General features: G+C 39.5%; 4 protein-coding genes across 4 annotated transcripts; 2 read left to right on the forward strand and 2 right to left on the reverse strand.

The window, feature by feature from the left end:
• Positions 1-9,030: 9,030 nt before the first annotated feature.
• N0V96_012060 (uncharacterized protein) lies at positions 9,031-10,892 on the forward strand (the record flags this gene model as incomplete). Its single annotated transcript, XM_053198745.2, has 4 exons — positions 9,031-9,393; positions 9,645-9,699; positions 9,784-10,383; positions 10,459-10,892. The coding sequence occupies 4 exons, from the start codon at positions 9,031-9,033 to the stop codon at positions 10,890-10,892; spliced, it is 1,452 nt and encodes a 483-aa protein (XP_053043866.2).
• A 1,519-nt stretch (positions 10,893-12,411) lies between these two features.
• N0V96_012061 (uncharacterized protein) lies at positions 12,412-14,165 on the reverse strand (the record flags this gene model as incomplete). Its single annotated transcript, XM_065759486.1, has 4 exons — positions 12,412-12,854; positions 12,920-13,557; positions 13,735-13,755; positions 14,158-14,165. 4 exons carry the CDS (start codon positions 14,163-14,165, stop codon positions 12,412-12,414), a joined length of 1,110 nt encoding a protein of 369 aa, XP_065611869.1.
• A 637-nt stretch (positions 14,166-14,802) lies between these two features.
• Positions 14,803-15,711, reverse strand: N0V96_012062 (uncharacterized protein; the record flags this gene model as incomplete). Its single annotated transcript, XM_065759487.1, has 3 exons — positions 14,803-14,870; positions 15,042-15,598; positions 15,695-15,711. The coding sequence occupies 3 exons, from the start codon at positions 15,709-15,711 to the stop codon at positions 14,803-14,805; spliced, it is 642 nt and encodes a 213-aa protein (XP_065611870.1).
• Positions 15,712-16,908: 1,197 nt separating this feature from the next.
• On the forward strand, positions 16,909-18,243 carry N0V96_012063 (uncharacterized protein; the record flags this gene model as incomplete). The annotated part of the gene is made up of 1 exon (XM_053199422.2): positions 16,909-18,243. The coding sequence occupies one exon, from the start codon at positions 16,909-16,911 to the stop codon at positions 18,241-18,243; it is 1,335 nt and encodes a 444-aa protein (XP_053043131.2).
• Positions 18,244-18,381: the final 138 nt, after the last annotated feature.

The following is an 18,381-nucleotide window of genomic DNA, read 5'->3' on the forward strand; positions in this document are numbered from 1 at the left end:
AAGAAAACTTTATTTATATTATTTTTATTCTAAAGTATTTTATAAAATAAAATTAAATTAATAAATTTATAATAAAGAACTAATAGTTATTATTAAAATATTTTAAGAATAGAGACTATAGCTATTTAAAACTAAATATAAAGTTATAATTTATATAGACTATAAGAACCTTATAAATTTTATAATAAATAAGAATTTAAATAAATAATAAGTTAGATAGAGCGAGTTTTTATTTAAATATAATTTCTAAATTATTTATTAAAAAAAGTTTAAAAAATAGTAGAGTAGACGTTCTTAATAAAAAAACCTAATTATAAAATTATAGTCCCTAAAAAAACATAAGTTATTTTTAAAAAAAAAGGACAGTAACTTTATATTAATTATAAAACTTTTTATAATAGCTAAAAAAGATTAATACTAGCCTAACTAAAAAAATAATCCCTAAGCTTATTTTAAAAATTTATAATATACCCGTATATAATTATTAAAAAGTTATTAAAATATAAAAACGGATTTATTAATACTATAATAAATCTACTATACGTACTAAAACTATTAACGTAATTAAAAACTACGCAATTTATAAAAAAAATAAAAATAGCCCGTATAAACTTTATAACGAGCTATAACTATTATAACTACTTATAGAAGTATAATAATCGATTTTATAGGATTTTATTATTAAACTACTAAAATCTAAAGAACTATTTATAAATATATAATATAATAGTATCTTAATTATAATCGATTAATTTATTAAGTTCGCCTATTTTATACCTTATAAAAAAAGCTAGTAACGTAAAAAGAATTAATATATACGTTCTTTAAAGAATATTATTACTACTTATAGTATACTAAAAGAAATTATCTTTAATAGAGGCTCTTTATTTATTTTAAAATTTTAAAGATCCCTAATCTTATAACTTAATATAAATTATAAATTATTAACTACTTTCTATTCGCAAACTAATAGTTAAATAAAAAAAATTAATTAAATTCTTAAGATATACTTCTAATATTATATAAACTACGATTAAAATAACTAAGTAATATTATTATTAATAACCTAATTCGTATATAATAATATAGTTAGCAAAAAATATAAAAAAAATCCTCGTTTTACTTAAATTACAAATACTAACTAATAATATATAAAAGAAAATAAAATAAGGGCTATAGGCTATTAAAATAATAATAAACGTAATAAAACTTAAAAAAAATTTAAAAAAAAGTATTTTTTAAATTTCAAATTTGTACGCTAATATATAAAAAAAAACGTAAATAAATTAAAGGATTAGAAAACTAACTTTTAAAAAAGGGGGATAATACTTATTTTTTTTATTATAATATTAAAACAAAATAACTAAGCAATAAACTAGATTATAAAAAACTTAGACTTTTTAAAATTATTTAAAAAGTCTTAAACGTTAATTATAAATTAAGACTCCTAGATATAATAAAGTGTTATTTAGTTTTTTATATTTTATTTCTTAAACTAGTACCTAAAAGTTTATATATAGAAAAATTATATTATTATAGAACTTAATAAATTAGAATATAAAATTAAAAGAATTATTAATTATAAAATTAAGAATAAAATACGAGAATTTTTAATTAAATAAAAAAATTATAAATATAAAAAAAATATATAGGAACTTATTACGAACTTTTAGAACTTTCGATAATTTCTTAAGGAGTATTAAAATTAAAATTAAAACTAAAACTCTTAATTATTATAACGTTTTAATTAATAACCCCTGAAAGTATTATTAACTTATATTTTGCGGGCTATTAATAAAAGTATTTTTAATATTTTTAAGAAATTCTTTTAATATAATATAACTCTTTTTAAATACTATTCGTTTTTAAGTACGAAGACGCTTTTAGTTTAAATAATAATTTATTTAACTTAGCTTAAGCCCTTTAATAAGCCTTAGCTTTTTTTTATAATTCTATAACCCTCTTAAAAGCGTAACTCCTTTACTTATTCTTTACGATCTAACTAATTAAATTTCTATTACTAAATAATTAATTACGCTAAATTAGCTTAGATTATTAAATAAAGAACTACGATTATTTACGAGTATAAATAACGTTAATAAAAATATTATATAATATACTTAAATAATAATATATCCCTATAAATATTAAAATTAAAAAAGAACTAAATACTAAATACTATACAAGTAATAATTTCAAATAAAATATTATTTCTATACTTTTATTAAAAAAACGAAATAATACGTAATAATTTATAATAAAATACGGCTACTTAAAATTTTAATTTTTTAATTTAACCTAATATCGTATTAGTACATTTTTTAATAAAATAAACTTAACAATTCCCTAACTTAAAAATAAATAACTTATTTATAAACTTAGAGGACTAGACTTTTTAAAAAGAAAAGTTAATATTATAACTTAATAAATATAATAAAGCTAGGGGCCGCTCTATAAAACTTATAATAGCTATTATATTATATATATAAAAAAAACGAACTTAAAATAACTCCTCTTAGGATAAAAGAATTATAAATAAGTTACGTAATTACGATTATATAATAAAATAAAAAACGGATGCTTATAAAAAAAATAAAACGAACGATTATATATAAATAAAACGGATAACTGTTTAATAAACGGTTAAGTAATTATAAATAATAATATTATAAAAAATATATTTATAAATAAGACTTATATATAATATAAATTTAAGCTGGGCTTAAAAATAAATTTCTTATAATTTTTTTAATAATTAACTTAGTATTAGATTTTACGATCGCTTTTTAGTTATTTTTTATTAAAAAACCTTTTTAATAAGACTATAATTAATTACTAAAGCTTTACTTACTTTACAATTTATAAATATAGTTTTAGGGAAGCTATTTACGACTATAATACTATTTACTTAGTATTCGTAGCCTTAATTTTTATTAATATACTTACTACGATTAGCTAGCCATAATAATAAAAAAGGCGGTATATAATAAAAGTTATAAATAAAATTTTATAATTTTTTATAATATTAGTAGGTTATTTAAACTCCCCTAAGTAAAGTAAAATAAAATTTAATTCGTTTATAAACTACCCTTATAAAGGGACTTATTATTAAAAACTAATTAAGTACGTAAAAGTAGAGTTTACCCTTATTAAAAAAAACGAAATAAGAATATATTTAGCTAAATAGAACCGAAGTTAGTAAGATAATTACTTATTTAAATACTAATAAATATATTAATTTTTATACTAACCTCGCTTAGAAAAGATAAATATAAGCGAGAGCCTCTGGTAAATTTAATAATAATAATTAAAAAAGAAGTAAAAAGCTAAGTAAACTAAAAAAGTTAATAAAAAAAATAGGATTTTAAAGCGTTTTACTTCTCGAATATTATAATTATAATTATTAATATTACTTTATTATTAAAGTTAAATATAATAAATAATAAGAATACTAATTTTACTATTTTTTTTATTTTTTTTATAAGCTTATATCTCTTTTTTAAATATATAGTTATAAATAATTACGGCATAGTTTATTTTATTAATAACTAATTATTTTTAAAACCTAAATTAATTTAATAGTGCGATAAGATTAAGAATATAAATTTTTAAAACAGCGTTTTATTTTATATTCGCTTATAAAACGAAGATTATTTAAAACGTTTTTATAAGAATAAAAAGATTTAAAACCAAAAAACTTAACCTTTTATAATATCGGCTTTATTAAGAATTTTTTATATTAACGTCGTATTAAAAGCCCTATTTTAAAAAAAATAAGTATTTAATATTTTAGTTTTAACTATATTTTTTATTTTAATAACTTATTTAAGAACGTCGTAATAAAATAACTTATTAAAAAGGTTAACTTAATCTTTTTAAAATATAAGCCCTATTTATCCTATTTATTACTTAGAAGTTTTTTTTTGTTAATAAATATGATTTTTATTTATAATTAGTATATACTTTGTCCCTCGTATTAACTAAGGGGTAAATAAATAAATTTAGTATAGCTCTAGTATTTTTTAGTCTAGATATCTCGTATTAGTAATACTTAAAAAAACTCGTACTAACTACTCGGGGAGTAAAGATTAAGGGACTAAGTTATTTAAAAATACTAATACTATGCGACTACTTATATAAAATAAGTTATTTTTAAAATATACCTTAAAATAAAGAATAACTAGGCCGTATTAATTAAAAAGAACCTAGGAGTCGTATTACCGGCCAAAACTAAGTCGTTCTAAAAAAAAATAGGGTTAATCTTATATATAATAATAATAATACGACCTAATATTATTTTTTATATACGTTTTACTATTTTAGTTTTTTACAAACCCTGTCTTATTAATACTATTTTATTATAAATTAAGTTATATAATATTTTTTTTATATTCGCTATTTTACTATATATTTTAATATTTTAGGGGGTAAATAAGTATTAATAATTATAAATAACGCTTTATTTATAAATAATAAAAAGACCTAAAAATCTTTTTTAAAGATATATAATTTTTTTTTAATAAATTCGTTTAGTAAAAAGCCGTAAAATAGAATATAGTAATAATTTTAATAATTAAAGCTAAATTACTTAGCTTAAAATATATTATTAAAGAGATATTTATTTTAAAACGTTTTTTTTAGTAATATATTATTTAAATTTAGGGACGTTTAGAAGGTTTATTATAATAATTATTAAATAATAAGGCTTATAATAGAAGAAGGGGAACATATTTTAACTTTATTTTTATTATATTAATATTTAGAATATATAGCTATATTAAGAGTATTTAAAAGGCTTATTTAAAATGGTTTATATATTAATAAATAAAATACTAGCTAACGGTCTTATAAAGAGCTTTTTATAAGTAAAGTTCGAATATTTTATATTATTTTTTAAATATAAGGGATATATAAAGAATAGTTATATAAAATAAGGGAATATTAAGGAGGTAATAAAACGCCCCTAGGGGCCTGGGTTTTTAATTTATAAACGTAACTTATAGCTAGGGAGTATAAAGTTATTTTAATAACCCTATTAAGTTATTATAAAAGGATTATTTACTTTAAAAGGGTAAGCATATATTTATTTAAAAAAGATTTTAATATAAGTATTATATTTATAGGGATATAAATACTAACGAGGGTATTAATTTTAATTTAAATATTATTAGTTTTTATATACGAGGTAGCTAGTATTTTTTTTTAATAAGCTTTTTTTAACTAGGCTTTGAGTATAAAAAGAGCGTTTATAAACGTTTTTTTTATTAAAACTTTATTTATATAAGTTATTTTATTTTTTAATTTTATTTAATAACTTATTAGTTACTAGGGCTTTATATAATATTATTATTATACGAGTTAAGTCTTAGAAATAGTTAGTAATTAATTTAGAATAATAAGTATATATAAAAACTAATTTTTTATAGGGTCTCTATTAAATTTTCTTTTTTTATTTATTTAAAATATAAGAACTTCTTATTTAGTTTATATATATACCCTTAGAGGGGAGCGTAATTAGATTTTTTATTAGTTTAATAATATATATATTTATTATTAGTACTTAAGTTTAGGAAGTATTATTCCTCTATTTATTTATTAAGGGTATTTTTAATATAATTTAAGTATTTAATATTAAACGGTGGTAGTACTTATTTAAAAAGTTTTTTTAGTACTAGGGTACTAGAGGGGTACGTTATTAAGAATTAGAATTATAAATAATAATATTAAAAAAAAGATATTATATTTATAAAAAACTATTTTATATTTACTAAGAGGGAATAAAGGAGGGGCTCTAAACTACTCTTATTTTTATTTACTTCTTAAGTAGTTTTTTTTAGTTAAAAAGCTATTATTTATAAATAAGAATATTAATAAATTTAAAAAATAAAATTATAGTATAATATTATTACTTAGCTAATTAGAATTTAATATAAAAAAGGTATTATTTATTTATAAATAGATTATTATTATAAATAGGGGAGCTGCTATTTTTTTTTAAAGTTATTTTAAAGTACTTAGCTTTATATATTATAATAATATAAATATATTTTTTAGTTTTAATACGTTTAGGTATTTATTTTAAATAATATTATTAATTATAATTTTTATTTTTATTAATAGGTATATATATAAACACGGGTATAAAAATAAAAAGTGAGGGTATATACGTATAATTAGTATATAAATATAGGTTAAAAAAAAGGAAAAAAAATTAAAGTAGTAGGCGGCTATAAAGAATTTATTTACTTATTTATTTTAAACCGTAAGCTAATTATTTAATTAATAAGAGGCTATTCCCTTAGTTTTACTTATTATTAATAGAGGAGCTTCGAGATTATTTATAATAACGAATACGGCTAATAAACTATTATTTATTTATTTTATATTTATAACTTAGTATATAGCATGATTTATTTTATAATTTTTTTTTATAAATAGATTTTTATATAGTATTATTTAGATTTATATATTTAGTAATATTTTTTATAACGATATAGATAGTTTAGTACGCTTTTTTCTAAATAAGGATTTATTTAGGGGGTATATTATAATAGTTTTAATTATTTATAGTTTTATTATATGTTATATAACCTTAGTTATATAATTATTTAAGGTTTATATTCGCTTATATTTTTTATTTTAGGGCAAACCTCGTGCTTATTTCTTATTTTTAATAGATAACCGTTCTCTATATTTAATGTCGATGCCCCTATTTATGACTATACGATAAAGCTTTAATTCGGGGTCTTGTAATTACGTTCTTCTTGCGGATAGCTAAGGTCGGGCACGTAACCCATTCGGTAGGTATAATGGACACTACTTTAGCCCGCTCGGTGGGCTGGCTCTTCACTAGTGCATCTCGTGTGAAACTCTCAACCGGTGAGTGCTTATGTCCAAGAAGATTATGCTCGGAGGGCTTGCGAGTTGCATGGCAGAGGAACTCGGCATCCACGCACCTAGCTGTAAGAGTGGCGCGCTCTAGAGTCGGGCTTAAGAGTCCCCCGGTTACTGCACCTTTGACAACTGCAAAAGAGCTAGTCCAGCGAAGCCGGTTGAGAAGCGCCATATCACCGTGTGCGAGGTAGATAGAACCGAAAGCCTGGCAAATTGTCAAGCCTACTACAGATTTAACATCCAGTCGTCATCGTAACAATGTCGTTCTTCTGAGAGCATATCAGTTGAGAGACTTGCATCACCAGGAATTGATTAAAGGCCGAAGAGTGAACACAGGTGCATGTTTATCTGGTCAATACAACGGGGCTTCTTCAGTCCTTCGTGTCATTCAATGTCTTGACAAAGTCCGCGATTATCATGACTAGCGTAGCGTTGTTCAAGACCAAATGCCGTTCTTTTAAACCCCGGGCGCCTATGCCGCCTTCGATCCCGAGTCCCGACGTATTCGCAAACCTGCAAATACTCCTTACCACCAGATAATGTAATCCGATGTCCTCATCGCTCCATATGATATTACTGCCCGGACGGCATCACAGTCCGGATGGTGGCTAATGCAAGGTGGCAGTTATGTGACCCCTAGCCAAAGTCCGCGATTGCATAATGAACTCCGATACAGTTTTTGGTAATCGCCCATGTCCGCTCAAGTGCCGGAAGGATGCTTTTCAGGGACGTGTATCACGGGCCGATCCGCCAACGGCGTCCTTCTCAAATCCGAGGGGAGTTGCTTCATTCAGTCATTGCCTCTATGACGCAAGTGACGCTGAAAGTTTCACATGTGCCTGGTTGTAACATCCTATCGCACTGTTACTGTAGGGGACTTCTTCCACTTAGGTAGGAATGCAGTGTTGAGTGACTTCAGGGCCTGAAGTCGCCAGTGATGATATCCTTCCGGTCTTTCAAGACAGATCCGATCATTATCGGCGGAATTGGAATTTCGTGATTGCTGAACCTCGGGTCTCAAGTCCCGAACATGAATTTCAGAAGCACGCATACACGAAGTAGGACTTCATTTGGCGGCTTCTCTTGACCTCTTCTATCCGAATGTGCGATGATGCCGCTTATTCACCTGTAGTTACTCGGCTGTGCGGCATCAATTGTGTGTAAAATGCAGGTATCGCAAAACGAGAATCGCGATCCTAGTGTCTTCATGATCTCGACTCATGACAAGCAGGTTTGGGTACTACTATCGACTCGTCAAGGTAAGATAACCTCCAAGGATAAGGCAGAAAATCCACAAATTTACACGAGACCTGCATCGAAAGCCAGAAAATCAGAACCCGCTGGTTGGTCGATACAACAATATAGCGTCGTAAATCGCAAGGCAAAGCATGAACCAGCGGCAGATCGACACTACCCCACAATCGGGCAGTTGCGGCCACCGCAATGAACCCCCCGAGATACGAATACGACTGCCGATTGAACTCCACGCTGCACAGCGGCCAAGGCCCGACCACCGCGGATGGACGGTGGACTAGTAGTCCCGGAAAGTCCACTCAACGAACGCGAGTCGGGATGCGTGGGAAGCGCGGATACAGCACTAACCTCCGTCAAGCAAGTCACGGAGTACATAACAATCTTCCAGAGTTCAGTGTGATTTGCAGCTATGCAGCTCAATCCTCCGAGTACCTTTCGGGTGGCGGGCGGAACAACGGGACGCCCTAGCGTACCCGCCCTGTGGCGCGAAAGCTTAGCTCTGCGACGTCACGGCGTATTATTACACAGGTGAAGGAGAAACATGTAACTATGAATCTGTACGCATTATGTATGTTGACGGGGTTCAGTCTTTATGATGGGTCCCTTGGAGACTGAACCAGAACATTCATCCACTTCGCACTCGCGTCCGTCGTACATCTCGCACAAAGGCGGACTCGCCAAGGTCCGCCGTGACGACGACGATCACAGGAAAGGATGGGATATATACCGACAGTGGTTCATCCGGCTTTGGATGATCGATCCAGACAACACCCTCATCAACCGCACCAACCAAAGCCATATCAGATCAACGAACGCAACCGTGCCCCCATCGAAGACACAAGCCAAACAACAGAAGACAAACACTCTGCTCTCAGCGCACACATGTCATCCAATTTCTCGTTCGAACTGGGCGGGGCGCCGTACACCATCCCTTCGCCCACAGAGAAGCCCATCGCCTATGTCGCCACCGTCGTCCTCTTCGTCATTCTGGCATACGCCCTCGGCGACCATGGCGCCAAGCTGCCCGAGATCAACCCGCTCAAGCCATTTGAGTTCTCCAACTCGCGCCGCATCCTTGAATTCTTCCAGACGAGCAAGGAGCTCATGCTCAAGGGCAGAGCCAAGTTTGGCGACAGCCCGTACAAGCTCATGACGGAATGGGGCAGTGTTCTGGTTTTGCCCCCTGACTTTATCCACGAGCTTCGTAGTGATCCCAACTTGGCTTTTGAGGAGCCTGCCAAAGATGTGAGGCAAAAGATTCCGTCCTCATCTCTCTTTTGCCTTTCTTTTTCTTCTTCTAGTGATGGATGGGGGGGCTGACTTGTCGGAAGGATTCCCACGGCTATATTCCCGGTTTTGAGACCTTTGATGGCGACGAAGCGCTTCCGAGGGTCGTCACAAAGTATTTGACAAAGGCTTTGAGCAAGTCAAAAACTCCCTAGTCGCTGCTGAAAGGACGCTACTGACCTTGTATTCAAACAGCAAAACTTACAAAGCCCCTTTCCGAAGAGTCGACACTCGTCCTCCGCCATGTCCTCACTGATTCGACTGGTGAGCATAACCTCCAAACCTTCTACCCACCGTATCCAGAACCTTCATTTTAGAGCTATCAATAACCATTGATCTGTATTACAGAATGGCACAAGATCAGGCCCCAGCAGGAAATCATGCGCATCGTCTCCCGCCTCTCCTCACGCGTCTTCGCCGGCGAGGACCTCTGCCGCGACGACGAATGGGTCCGCGTCTCGTCAGACTACACCGCCGCCGCCTTTGGCGTAGGCTACGAAGTCGGCCAGTGGCCCCGCTGGTCCCGCCCCATCGTCCACTGGTTCCTCCCCTCGTGCTGGGGCGTCCGCGCTCTCCTCGCCGAGTGCCGCAAGACCCTCCAGCCGCACGTGGAGCGCCGCGAACGGCGCAAGGCTGAGGCCCTGGCTGCCGGCAAGACGGGCGCCGTCTTTGACGACGCCATTGAGTGGTTCGAGAAGGAGTCCTCGCGCAAGCCTGACCCTGCTACGCAGCAGATTTCCCTCTCGCTCGTCGCGATTCATACTACGACGGATTTGCTTACGCAGACTATGATTGATTTGGCGGAGCACCCTGAGCTGTTTCAGCCTCTGCGCGATGAGCTCGTCCGTGTGCTCAGTGCGGAAGGGTTGAAGAAGACGGCGCTGTATAACCTCAAGCTCATGGACAGCGTCATCAAGGAGTCGCAGCGTATGAAGCCCGTCCTTCTCTGTAAGTCCAGTCTTTCCCCTCAGCAATCACCACAAACTATCTAGGATTATTCCTAACAGCGTCTTCTTCTACCAGCAACCTGGCGCCGCCTCGTTAAGAAAGACGTAACCCTCTCCAACGGCTTCGTCCTCCGCAAGGGCCAAAAGATCATCGCCACAAACACCCACATGTGGGACGCAAACTACTACGAGAACCCGGCCACCTACGACGGCTACCGCTTCCTCAACATGCGCGGCACCGACGAGGAGAAGAATGCCCACCTCGTCAGCACCAGTGCTAAGCACCCCGGCTTCGGCCACGGTCAGCACGCTTGTCCCGGTCGCTTCTTCGCCGCCAATGAGGTCAAGATTGCGCTGGCGCATTTGCTGCTCAAGTACGACTGGAAGTTCCCCGATGGGTTCAAGCCGCAGACCATGCCGCATGGCATGGTGCTGTTGCCGGATCCTTCTGCGACGTTGTTGATTCGTAGGAGGAAGGAGGAGCTTGATCTGGACTCGTTGGAGTGTTGATATTCTTTTGGGTTTGGTTCTGCCATGGTTCTAGACTCTCTACTCCGTTGTAGATGGAAATGATACTTACAATATCGCGCGCCTCCTTAATATCTTAGATTGCAAGAATAGTGGTCAGATCACTAGATGTTTTTTACTTGAAGTCGCAGCAATTCAATTCCCTGCGTTTTACTGGTACGAGGCGCAAAACTCGTCAAATGTTGTGTTCCACGTGCAAGCAAACTCCTGGTGCCCTTGTGATACCTGCAAGACAGTGTTTGCAGATACGGGCGGGGCGACGAAATAGTTGCACTGTTCAAGACGACTACATTCCATCCCAACGAGAGAGGGTACTTGGGTCCATTCTCCTCTCCTCCTGTCATCAAGCGATATGAGAAACGTGGCCGAGGGGTTAAGGGGGCGCCGGTGGAACCCATTCTTCCAGAGCCACGAGATCGAGCTATCGCAAAACTTTTTGTTCAATTCCACATGGAGAGAGATCATTCCTTTTTTTCTATTTGTTTTGTTTATGTACCGCTCCCTGGTTTCTTTGAGGTCTATCTTACGGACCTAGTCATCATGATAAAACCGGTTGTGACAATAGGCAATGATGATAATTTTGGATTATTTGATGCCGATACACCTGAGGCACTCGGGAAGGGTACTTGGTTCCCTTTCTCTTCGTCTCTGTTATCAAAACAAGTGATTCAGCGCACTTGGCCGAGGGGTTAAGGGGGCGCCAGTGGAACCCGTTCTTCCAGAGCCAAGTTGAACAATCACTTAGTCTTTTGTTCAATTCTGCATAGAGGAACAGAAGATCTTTTTTCACTCCTTATTTTTATCCTTTTGCCGCCCTCCCTTCCCTTCTAGGATGCCTAGGATTACCGACTGATCACATGACTCTTCTAATATGCCTAAGGTACTAACTTACCTACCTACCTTAAACGAATACCGTCAAGGGTACTAAGATCTCGTTTCCTCCCTGCCTGTCATCAATACAAGTGATTCGTGACACTTGGCCGAGGGGTTAAGGGGGCGCCAGTGGAACCCGTTCTTCCAGAGCCAAGCGGATCAATCGCTTAATCTTTTGTTCGATCCCCTATCATGGAGTCTTTTTTCTTCTTTTTGTTTTCTTTTCTTCTTGACATTCACCACACATCCCTACCGCACTAACAGGCAATATTTCAATGATGGACGATCTTTCCGCTATACCTTTCCTCATCCTCTGAACTCATAAAGGCCCAAGAGGGCCACATCCACGAGTCAAGGCGCACGACATGTATGATAATGCAATGCCTGGTTTTGGGAGAATGAAAAAGAAATTACAATATGATATATACCTTGTACGATTTATCAATCTTCTGGGATGAAGAAATTACCAAGGCTGCGCAAGACGCGCAACTCAATCCCACGACACACGATAACACCAAAGCTTTCCGTAGAGGCTGAGCCAAACTCTATGACAATTCTTTGCCACTTCTATGAAAGCTTCTAAATCATGCCAGTCATGAATACATTAGGCAACGCCAAGCAACCCAAGCTATCGCTGGGAGCCGGGCTCCTCCCGCTCAATCCCAAGCAGAGCATTGGCAGCATCATCAAGATGATCCCAACACAAGAATCCTTGCAAATGGCCCTCCTCCCACTCCTCATCCTTTCCCTGGGCCTTCAGATCTCTGTTGATGGCAGGGCGAGCCACTTCCCAAATGTGACTGACATGGGATGTCCACTTCTTGTCCGCTTGAGCGCGAGCATCTCTCTCATGACGATAGTTGTACTCGTACTCGTGGATCTTGGTCTCAAGAGTCTTGTTCTTGGCCTTCAGGATCTTGACCTGTTCCTCGGGCGGCGTGGCCGCGAGCTCCTCCTCCTCCTCCTCCTCCTCCTTCTCCTGGCGCGCTTTTTTGATGGATACCGCAATCTCTTCGGCATCGGAGTCGCCATCGCGGGAACGCTTGAGGCCACGGGACTGCTTCGCATTCTCTGTTTGAAACATTTTCATTCATCAAAATTCAAAAGTTTTCGGTCCTGTTTCTATGGTGACTTACTCTTGACCTCGGCATCCTGCTGTCGGTACTGCAAAACGGCATAGACCTTCTCGCGGAAATTGTCAATCGCCTTCAAGAAAGGAAAAAAGAAGTAGGCAGTCTCAGTGACGCCATTATTCTTGTCGAGATGACGCTCGCGCGCCTCAATGATCTTGCGGATGATCTGCGTGATCTTTGGAAGGGAGAAGGAGAATCTCCACGACGGCTGAACCATGCGCAGGTTGCCAAAAGTCTGCTCACAGACCTCGTGCAAGGTGCGAATCTCGGGGTTCTCCTCAAAGGTTCGGACGCCGACATCCATCACCTCCTTGATGCGCGCAGCAGCACGCATCTGTCCGCCCTGCGAGGGCTCGAAACGTTTCTCCTGAAAGGGGAAGATGATGTTGGCCATCAGGCCGGAGTAGCGGTAAGCGAGAATCGGGGCGTGGAAGTCGACGCCGAAATCGAGACCGGGCAGGCCCTTCAAGTTGGAGTGGCCGGTGTAGTTCTGGGTAGGGAGCGCCTTGTTCAGCGAGGATATGTCTATGACGCTCTCCTTGTTGTCGACTGGGGTCTGCGCGCCGATGGTCGCACCGGGTTTCTTCTCCTCCTCATTCTCATCCTCGCTTCCAACTGGACTCTTTGGAGTGTCGCGCTCACTGCAAAATTGTCAGTTCATTTACAACATACAAGATGGTATCATGAAGGAAGTTAGGGATTCTAGTAGGAAACATCATGAAACAGTCAAGTAAGGAGTTCGGGCAAAGCGTTGAGAAAGTGTCAAAAACTCAACGGATGGGAACGGAGCATTCTCGTAAGAAAAGGTAGATACTTACTGCACGAAGGTCGGTGCGGGCCTCAGGGGGCGTAAGGGAAGTGTCATTCGCAGCGCCATCTTTGTTGAGGCTTTGATTTCGTTTGGTTGCAAGAATGAAATGTATGTATGTCGCGGTCGAGACGCGATGTTGGGGTGCTGTTAGGAAAAGACGATTCGCAATGTTGGCCCGCCTGGAAGAAAAAGCTTTGGGAGAAAGAGTATGCTCACTCTCCGTCAGGTGAAAACTTCTCTTTTCATGGAATACGGCTCTTAGTCTCGGAGTATTCGGCCCACAGAGGGTCTGAGGGTCACATGGCTGGGTCTGGGGAAATTTGAAGGTGAAGCCAGGTAAGGTATATTTGGCAGTAGCTGAACGCTGTTCAAGTGAGCAACTACTTTCCAACTGAAACGTCTGTTTTTTATTCACAATCGCTTTACTTACCAGACCATCAGAAGACGGGGGGAAATGGCTAGCTTAGGGGAGATGAACTCGAGACTTCCCAAGCCAGACTCGAGCGTCGCCTGTACGTCTGGTCGATTTTTCGGGGGCACCCTTGCCGTTTCTTCTCTTGGTGATCTTTGTGTGCCTTTGCGTCGTTGAAAGTCCCCGAGTCATAGAGCCTCCGTGTTGCGCGTTTCCTTTTAATCACGAGCTTTGGTATGTTGAATGGGGAAACGAGGCTCACTTACGGGGAGACTTTCTATAGTATCATGGCAAGAGGTATTGCGTTCTGAGATGATTCCCCTTCCATTGACGAACTTAGCGCGGCTCAAGTCACTATCTAACAATCCGCCTACTTTCCAGCCTTATATAGTTACATCCGGTCAAGACCCATGAAGTTGCCTTTGCCAAGCATTGCATCGGTGACAGAGCTCATTCCATTAGCCCTAAAGTACTCCTGAATCTGAGATGAATCCCACGCCGCCTGGCCCTGGCTTCTCTGCTGTCGATTGAGTTCAGGAAGAGCAGCATCCCAAAGATGACGGATGAATAGTCTGTCTCCATGTTGGTCCAATTCTTGACGTTTGTCATCTCATGAATCAGTCTATCTTGCCATTTGATCTTCTCCTCTTGGCACTTGAGCTTCTATTCCCTGGCCTCAAGCTCCTTTTCGTGGCCCATAGACTGCTCTTTCCAGAAGCGAATTTGCTCTTCTGGAGTCTTTTTTTTCAATATCTTCGTAGACATCCGCGATCCGGGTCTTCTGCATCGTGTGCTGGATCCCCTCCGTCCCATCATCCTCAAGGTGACGCTCCTTCGTCCAGATCGCTTCCTGTCCGAGCTATTAGCCATCCGTCTTTTGTCGTTCATGTCGTGAAACTTACTGTACTTTCGGACGCTAGGTTCCACGGCGGCAATGAAGGCATCGACGGTCTGAAGGAAGCTAAGAAACTCCGATGGGACGGACGACTTGTCGGCGTTGCCGTTCAGGAAGCGAACACGGGCTTCTGTGAACTTGAACATGATGCCAGGAATTTTCTTGTGGGAGACTTCGAAATTCCAAGATTGATCGGTATCATAGTGACGGAGATTCTGGAAGGTCGAGATCCAGAGAACTTTCATCTGCGAAGTCCCATCGTTCAACCCATGAGAGCGAAGAGCCACCCGGAAAACAGTCTGAAGTCGGCGAGCGACGGATTGCATGCCGGAAGCTGATCGCGGATTCTTGAAGGTATCGAATGGGAGCACAATATTCCGCAGAAGGCCCGAGTACCACTGCTGGAGAATAGGCTCATCATCCGCAACACCGAAATCGAAGGCTGGGAGGCCCTTAATGTTGGGATGATTGGCGTAGTTCGTGAGAGATGGCTTCGTGTCATTGCCGTTCTGGTCATCTCCCTGGCTGCCTTCGTTCGAGGCATTGTCCGCTTCGGCATCCGAGCTGTTTTGAAGGTCAGATCATATCAAGTCGCGAGTAGCAGCATGGGCGTACAGTATGTTCATGCCAGGTTCTCCAGGGCGCAATGGCAGAGCGAACTCCTTGTCCGCCAACATCGTGGTGTTGTTGGTTTGGATTCCTCCTTCTCTCATGAGGTAGCCGAGTTGGAAGAGAAAAGATGGTTGCAATGGAGAGGATGGAGGGTCGACGCGATGAAATTGGACTCCGGATAGGAAACAATCAAGGTGAAAAGGCTACTAGTGAATCACTCCAGATCCGGCAACCTGTTAGGCATTTGTGGGAAAGGTGAAGGTGAAGTCGGAGGCCAGTCACGTGCTTATGAACATGGTGCGGGATGGACAGGATATAGGCTGCTTCACCTTCGGAGTTTTCATCAGCAGTAAAAGGCACTCCTGCCCAGAAGCTTAAGATGGTTATACCCCTAATCCTGAAGTACAGAGCTACCGAGTGCTGTAGCTGTTACTTTCGAGTCATCATGTGGGCATTGCTTCTTTCTTTTTTCTAATTTCATCGTTCGCTACTTTGATCGAGCTCGAATGGTTTCATGGACCGACCATGATGCTTGGAGCAATCATTTGGGAACGTACTTTACCCATCAATACAGCAGTACAGCAAATGTTACGAGACTATCTGTCAGTTGATAATGGGCGTTGTCACGATTGCAACTCATCCCAGCCCCTTTTCATGACAACCAAGATGTCTGTCAGATTCTTGACTACCTGACTTTCAAAACTCAGAACTCCCAGGTCTAATTCCCCGCATTTTTGTGGAATATTTACCTTGTGAATGCTTTCTTGAAGGCCAGAAACAGGGTGCACAGGAGAGATGGCCAGTCTCGAGGATGGATGAAGTCGTCGCCGGGTAAACTCTGGAGAAGCCACTCATGGCGGTCCTTTGCGGGGGCGGGTCATGCTTTCCGCTGTGGCTAAACTCCGGGGCGTTGTGGACCAGTAGCGCGGTTTAGTGAGACCAGGGGTCTGCGGGGGGCATGTCCCAATCGGGCATCACAGCCAGCAACGGGGAGCTGTGTGACTTCTCAACCCGAATACGCCCCACGTCCGGTCGAAAGTCTAACGTATTGTCATGATAGTCCGATGGGTTTGGCCACCGGCTGCTGTCCCGACATCGCGGCTTTAAATCTAGCTGGCATGGGTACGTCCATGTATAAAAACCATGATGTCCAGGAAGCTGACTTTACTAGGTTGACGATCTAATTACCCCGCTGTCATCGTTCATCACCTGTGCATTTTTCGTCGTGGACAAGAACATCTCGAAGCCTTCTTTCGCCAGTCATGGATACACCCTACCCCGAACTCGTCTGGATTCAGACGTCGCCCGGAACATGGCAGCGCAGCATCGATGAGGTCGAGGAGTTCTACGCCTCCATGCCCGTCCTCTACGAGGGCAGCGGCCTCATGTTCTTCGCCATCACCGGCCACATCTCTCTGACCTTCGACACCGCCGGTATCAAAGAGTCTTCCGATGCTGCTAAACGCGTCGACGAAGTCCTCAAGAGTGCCTGGCTAGCCCTGCGTCACGACCATCCCACCATCGCCTCCCAAGTCACTCGGGACCTCACCACGGGCAAATGGACAAAGACGTACCAGCAACTCCAAGATGAAGCTGACCAGCAGTCTTGGATCAATAAGACTCTCGTCTCCATCTCCACCGGACAAACCGGCGTAGTATGGGCCAACTCTCAACCGCCAGCCCCAAAGATCCCAACCCTCTTCATCCTCAGCCCACCATCCACCACCATCAACCTCATCCGCCGGGACCTCGTCCTCCGCTCCCCGCACGACATCATAGACGGCATCGGCACCCTCGCCCTCCTCAACAACCTCATCACCCACGCCTCAAAAGCATTCTCCTCGCCCACCACCCCTAATCCCCTGAACTTCACCGGCTCTGAGGCAGCAAACCTCAGCCCGCCCTACCGGATCGCAGCAAACGTGCCCCCAACCCTCACCGAATCCCAAACCGCACGCCTAGCCACAATGGCCGCCCAGAAGTCCGAAGCAATGAATCCCCCACCCGGCACCCAACTCATCGACATGCCCTACCGCCGCGGCCAGCTCCTCCCCGGCCGGCACCAACGCGTCGCAATCACCCTCACGCAAGATCAAACAGCCCGCCTCACCGCTGCGTGTAAATCCGCCGGCGCGACGGTGACGCACGCCTTTCACGCCGCCATCGCCCTCGTGGTCCGCGACATCCAACCACCGTCGATCCGCGGTCCCGAAACGAAACGCGTGCGATACGTGAATTACATCCTACGCAACGAGCGTGCAAGCTGCCAGCCGCCGTACGACTCCTCTCAACACCCCGCTGCGCTGTACCACTCCGTGCCAGGGCAAAGTCTCGTCGTCGACATGGACCTGCCCGCCTCAGGCGACGACGGCAGCAAAAACAACAACGCCAACAAAGATGAATTCCTCCCCGTCGTCCAGATAATGAAAGACTTCTACCACAGCGTCAAAGACGACAAAGAGCACTACGCCCTCGCCTCGACAATCTGGGCTGCAGGAAACCCCACAGTCCCCTATCCCCAACCCCTCTCCCCGTGCCGCCGCCCAAGGAACACCCTTCGGTGTCAATTTCCAGCATGGGCCGCGTCGACGGCATAATCGCCCCCAAGACGGGCGCCATCGAGGCGTATGATCCGTGGGTGACTGGTGAGGAGCTGGGTAACGGGCTAGGTTTATTCTTGGGCACGTTCCGGGGCGAGCTGTGCCTTAGCGCTGCGTTTAACGATGCATGGCATA

The sequence above is a fragment of the Colletotrichum fioriniae genome (genome assembly GCF_027942845.1).
Source record: "Colletotrichum fioriniae strain IMI 355084 chromosome Unknown scaffold_21, whole genome shotgun sequence".
In the NCBI taxonomy this organism is placed as follows: Eukaryota; Fungi; Ascomycota; class Sordariomycetes; order Glomerellales; family Glomerellaceae; genus Colletotrichum; species Colletotrichum fioriniae.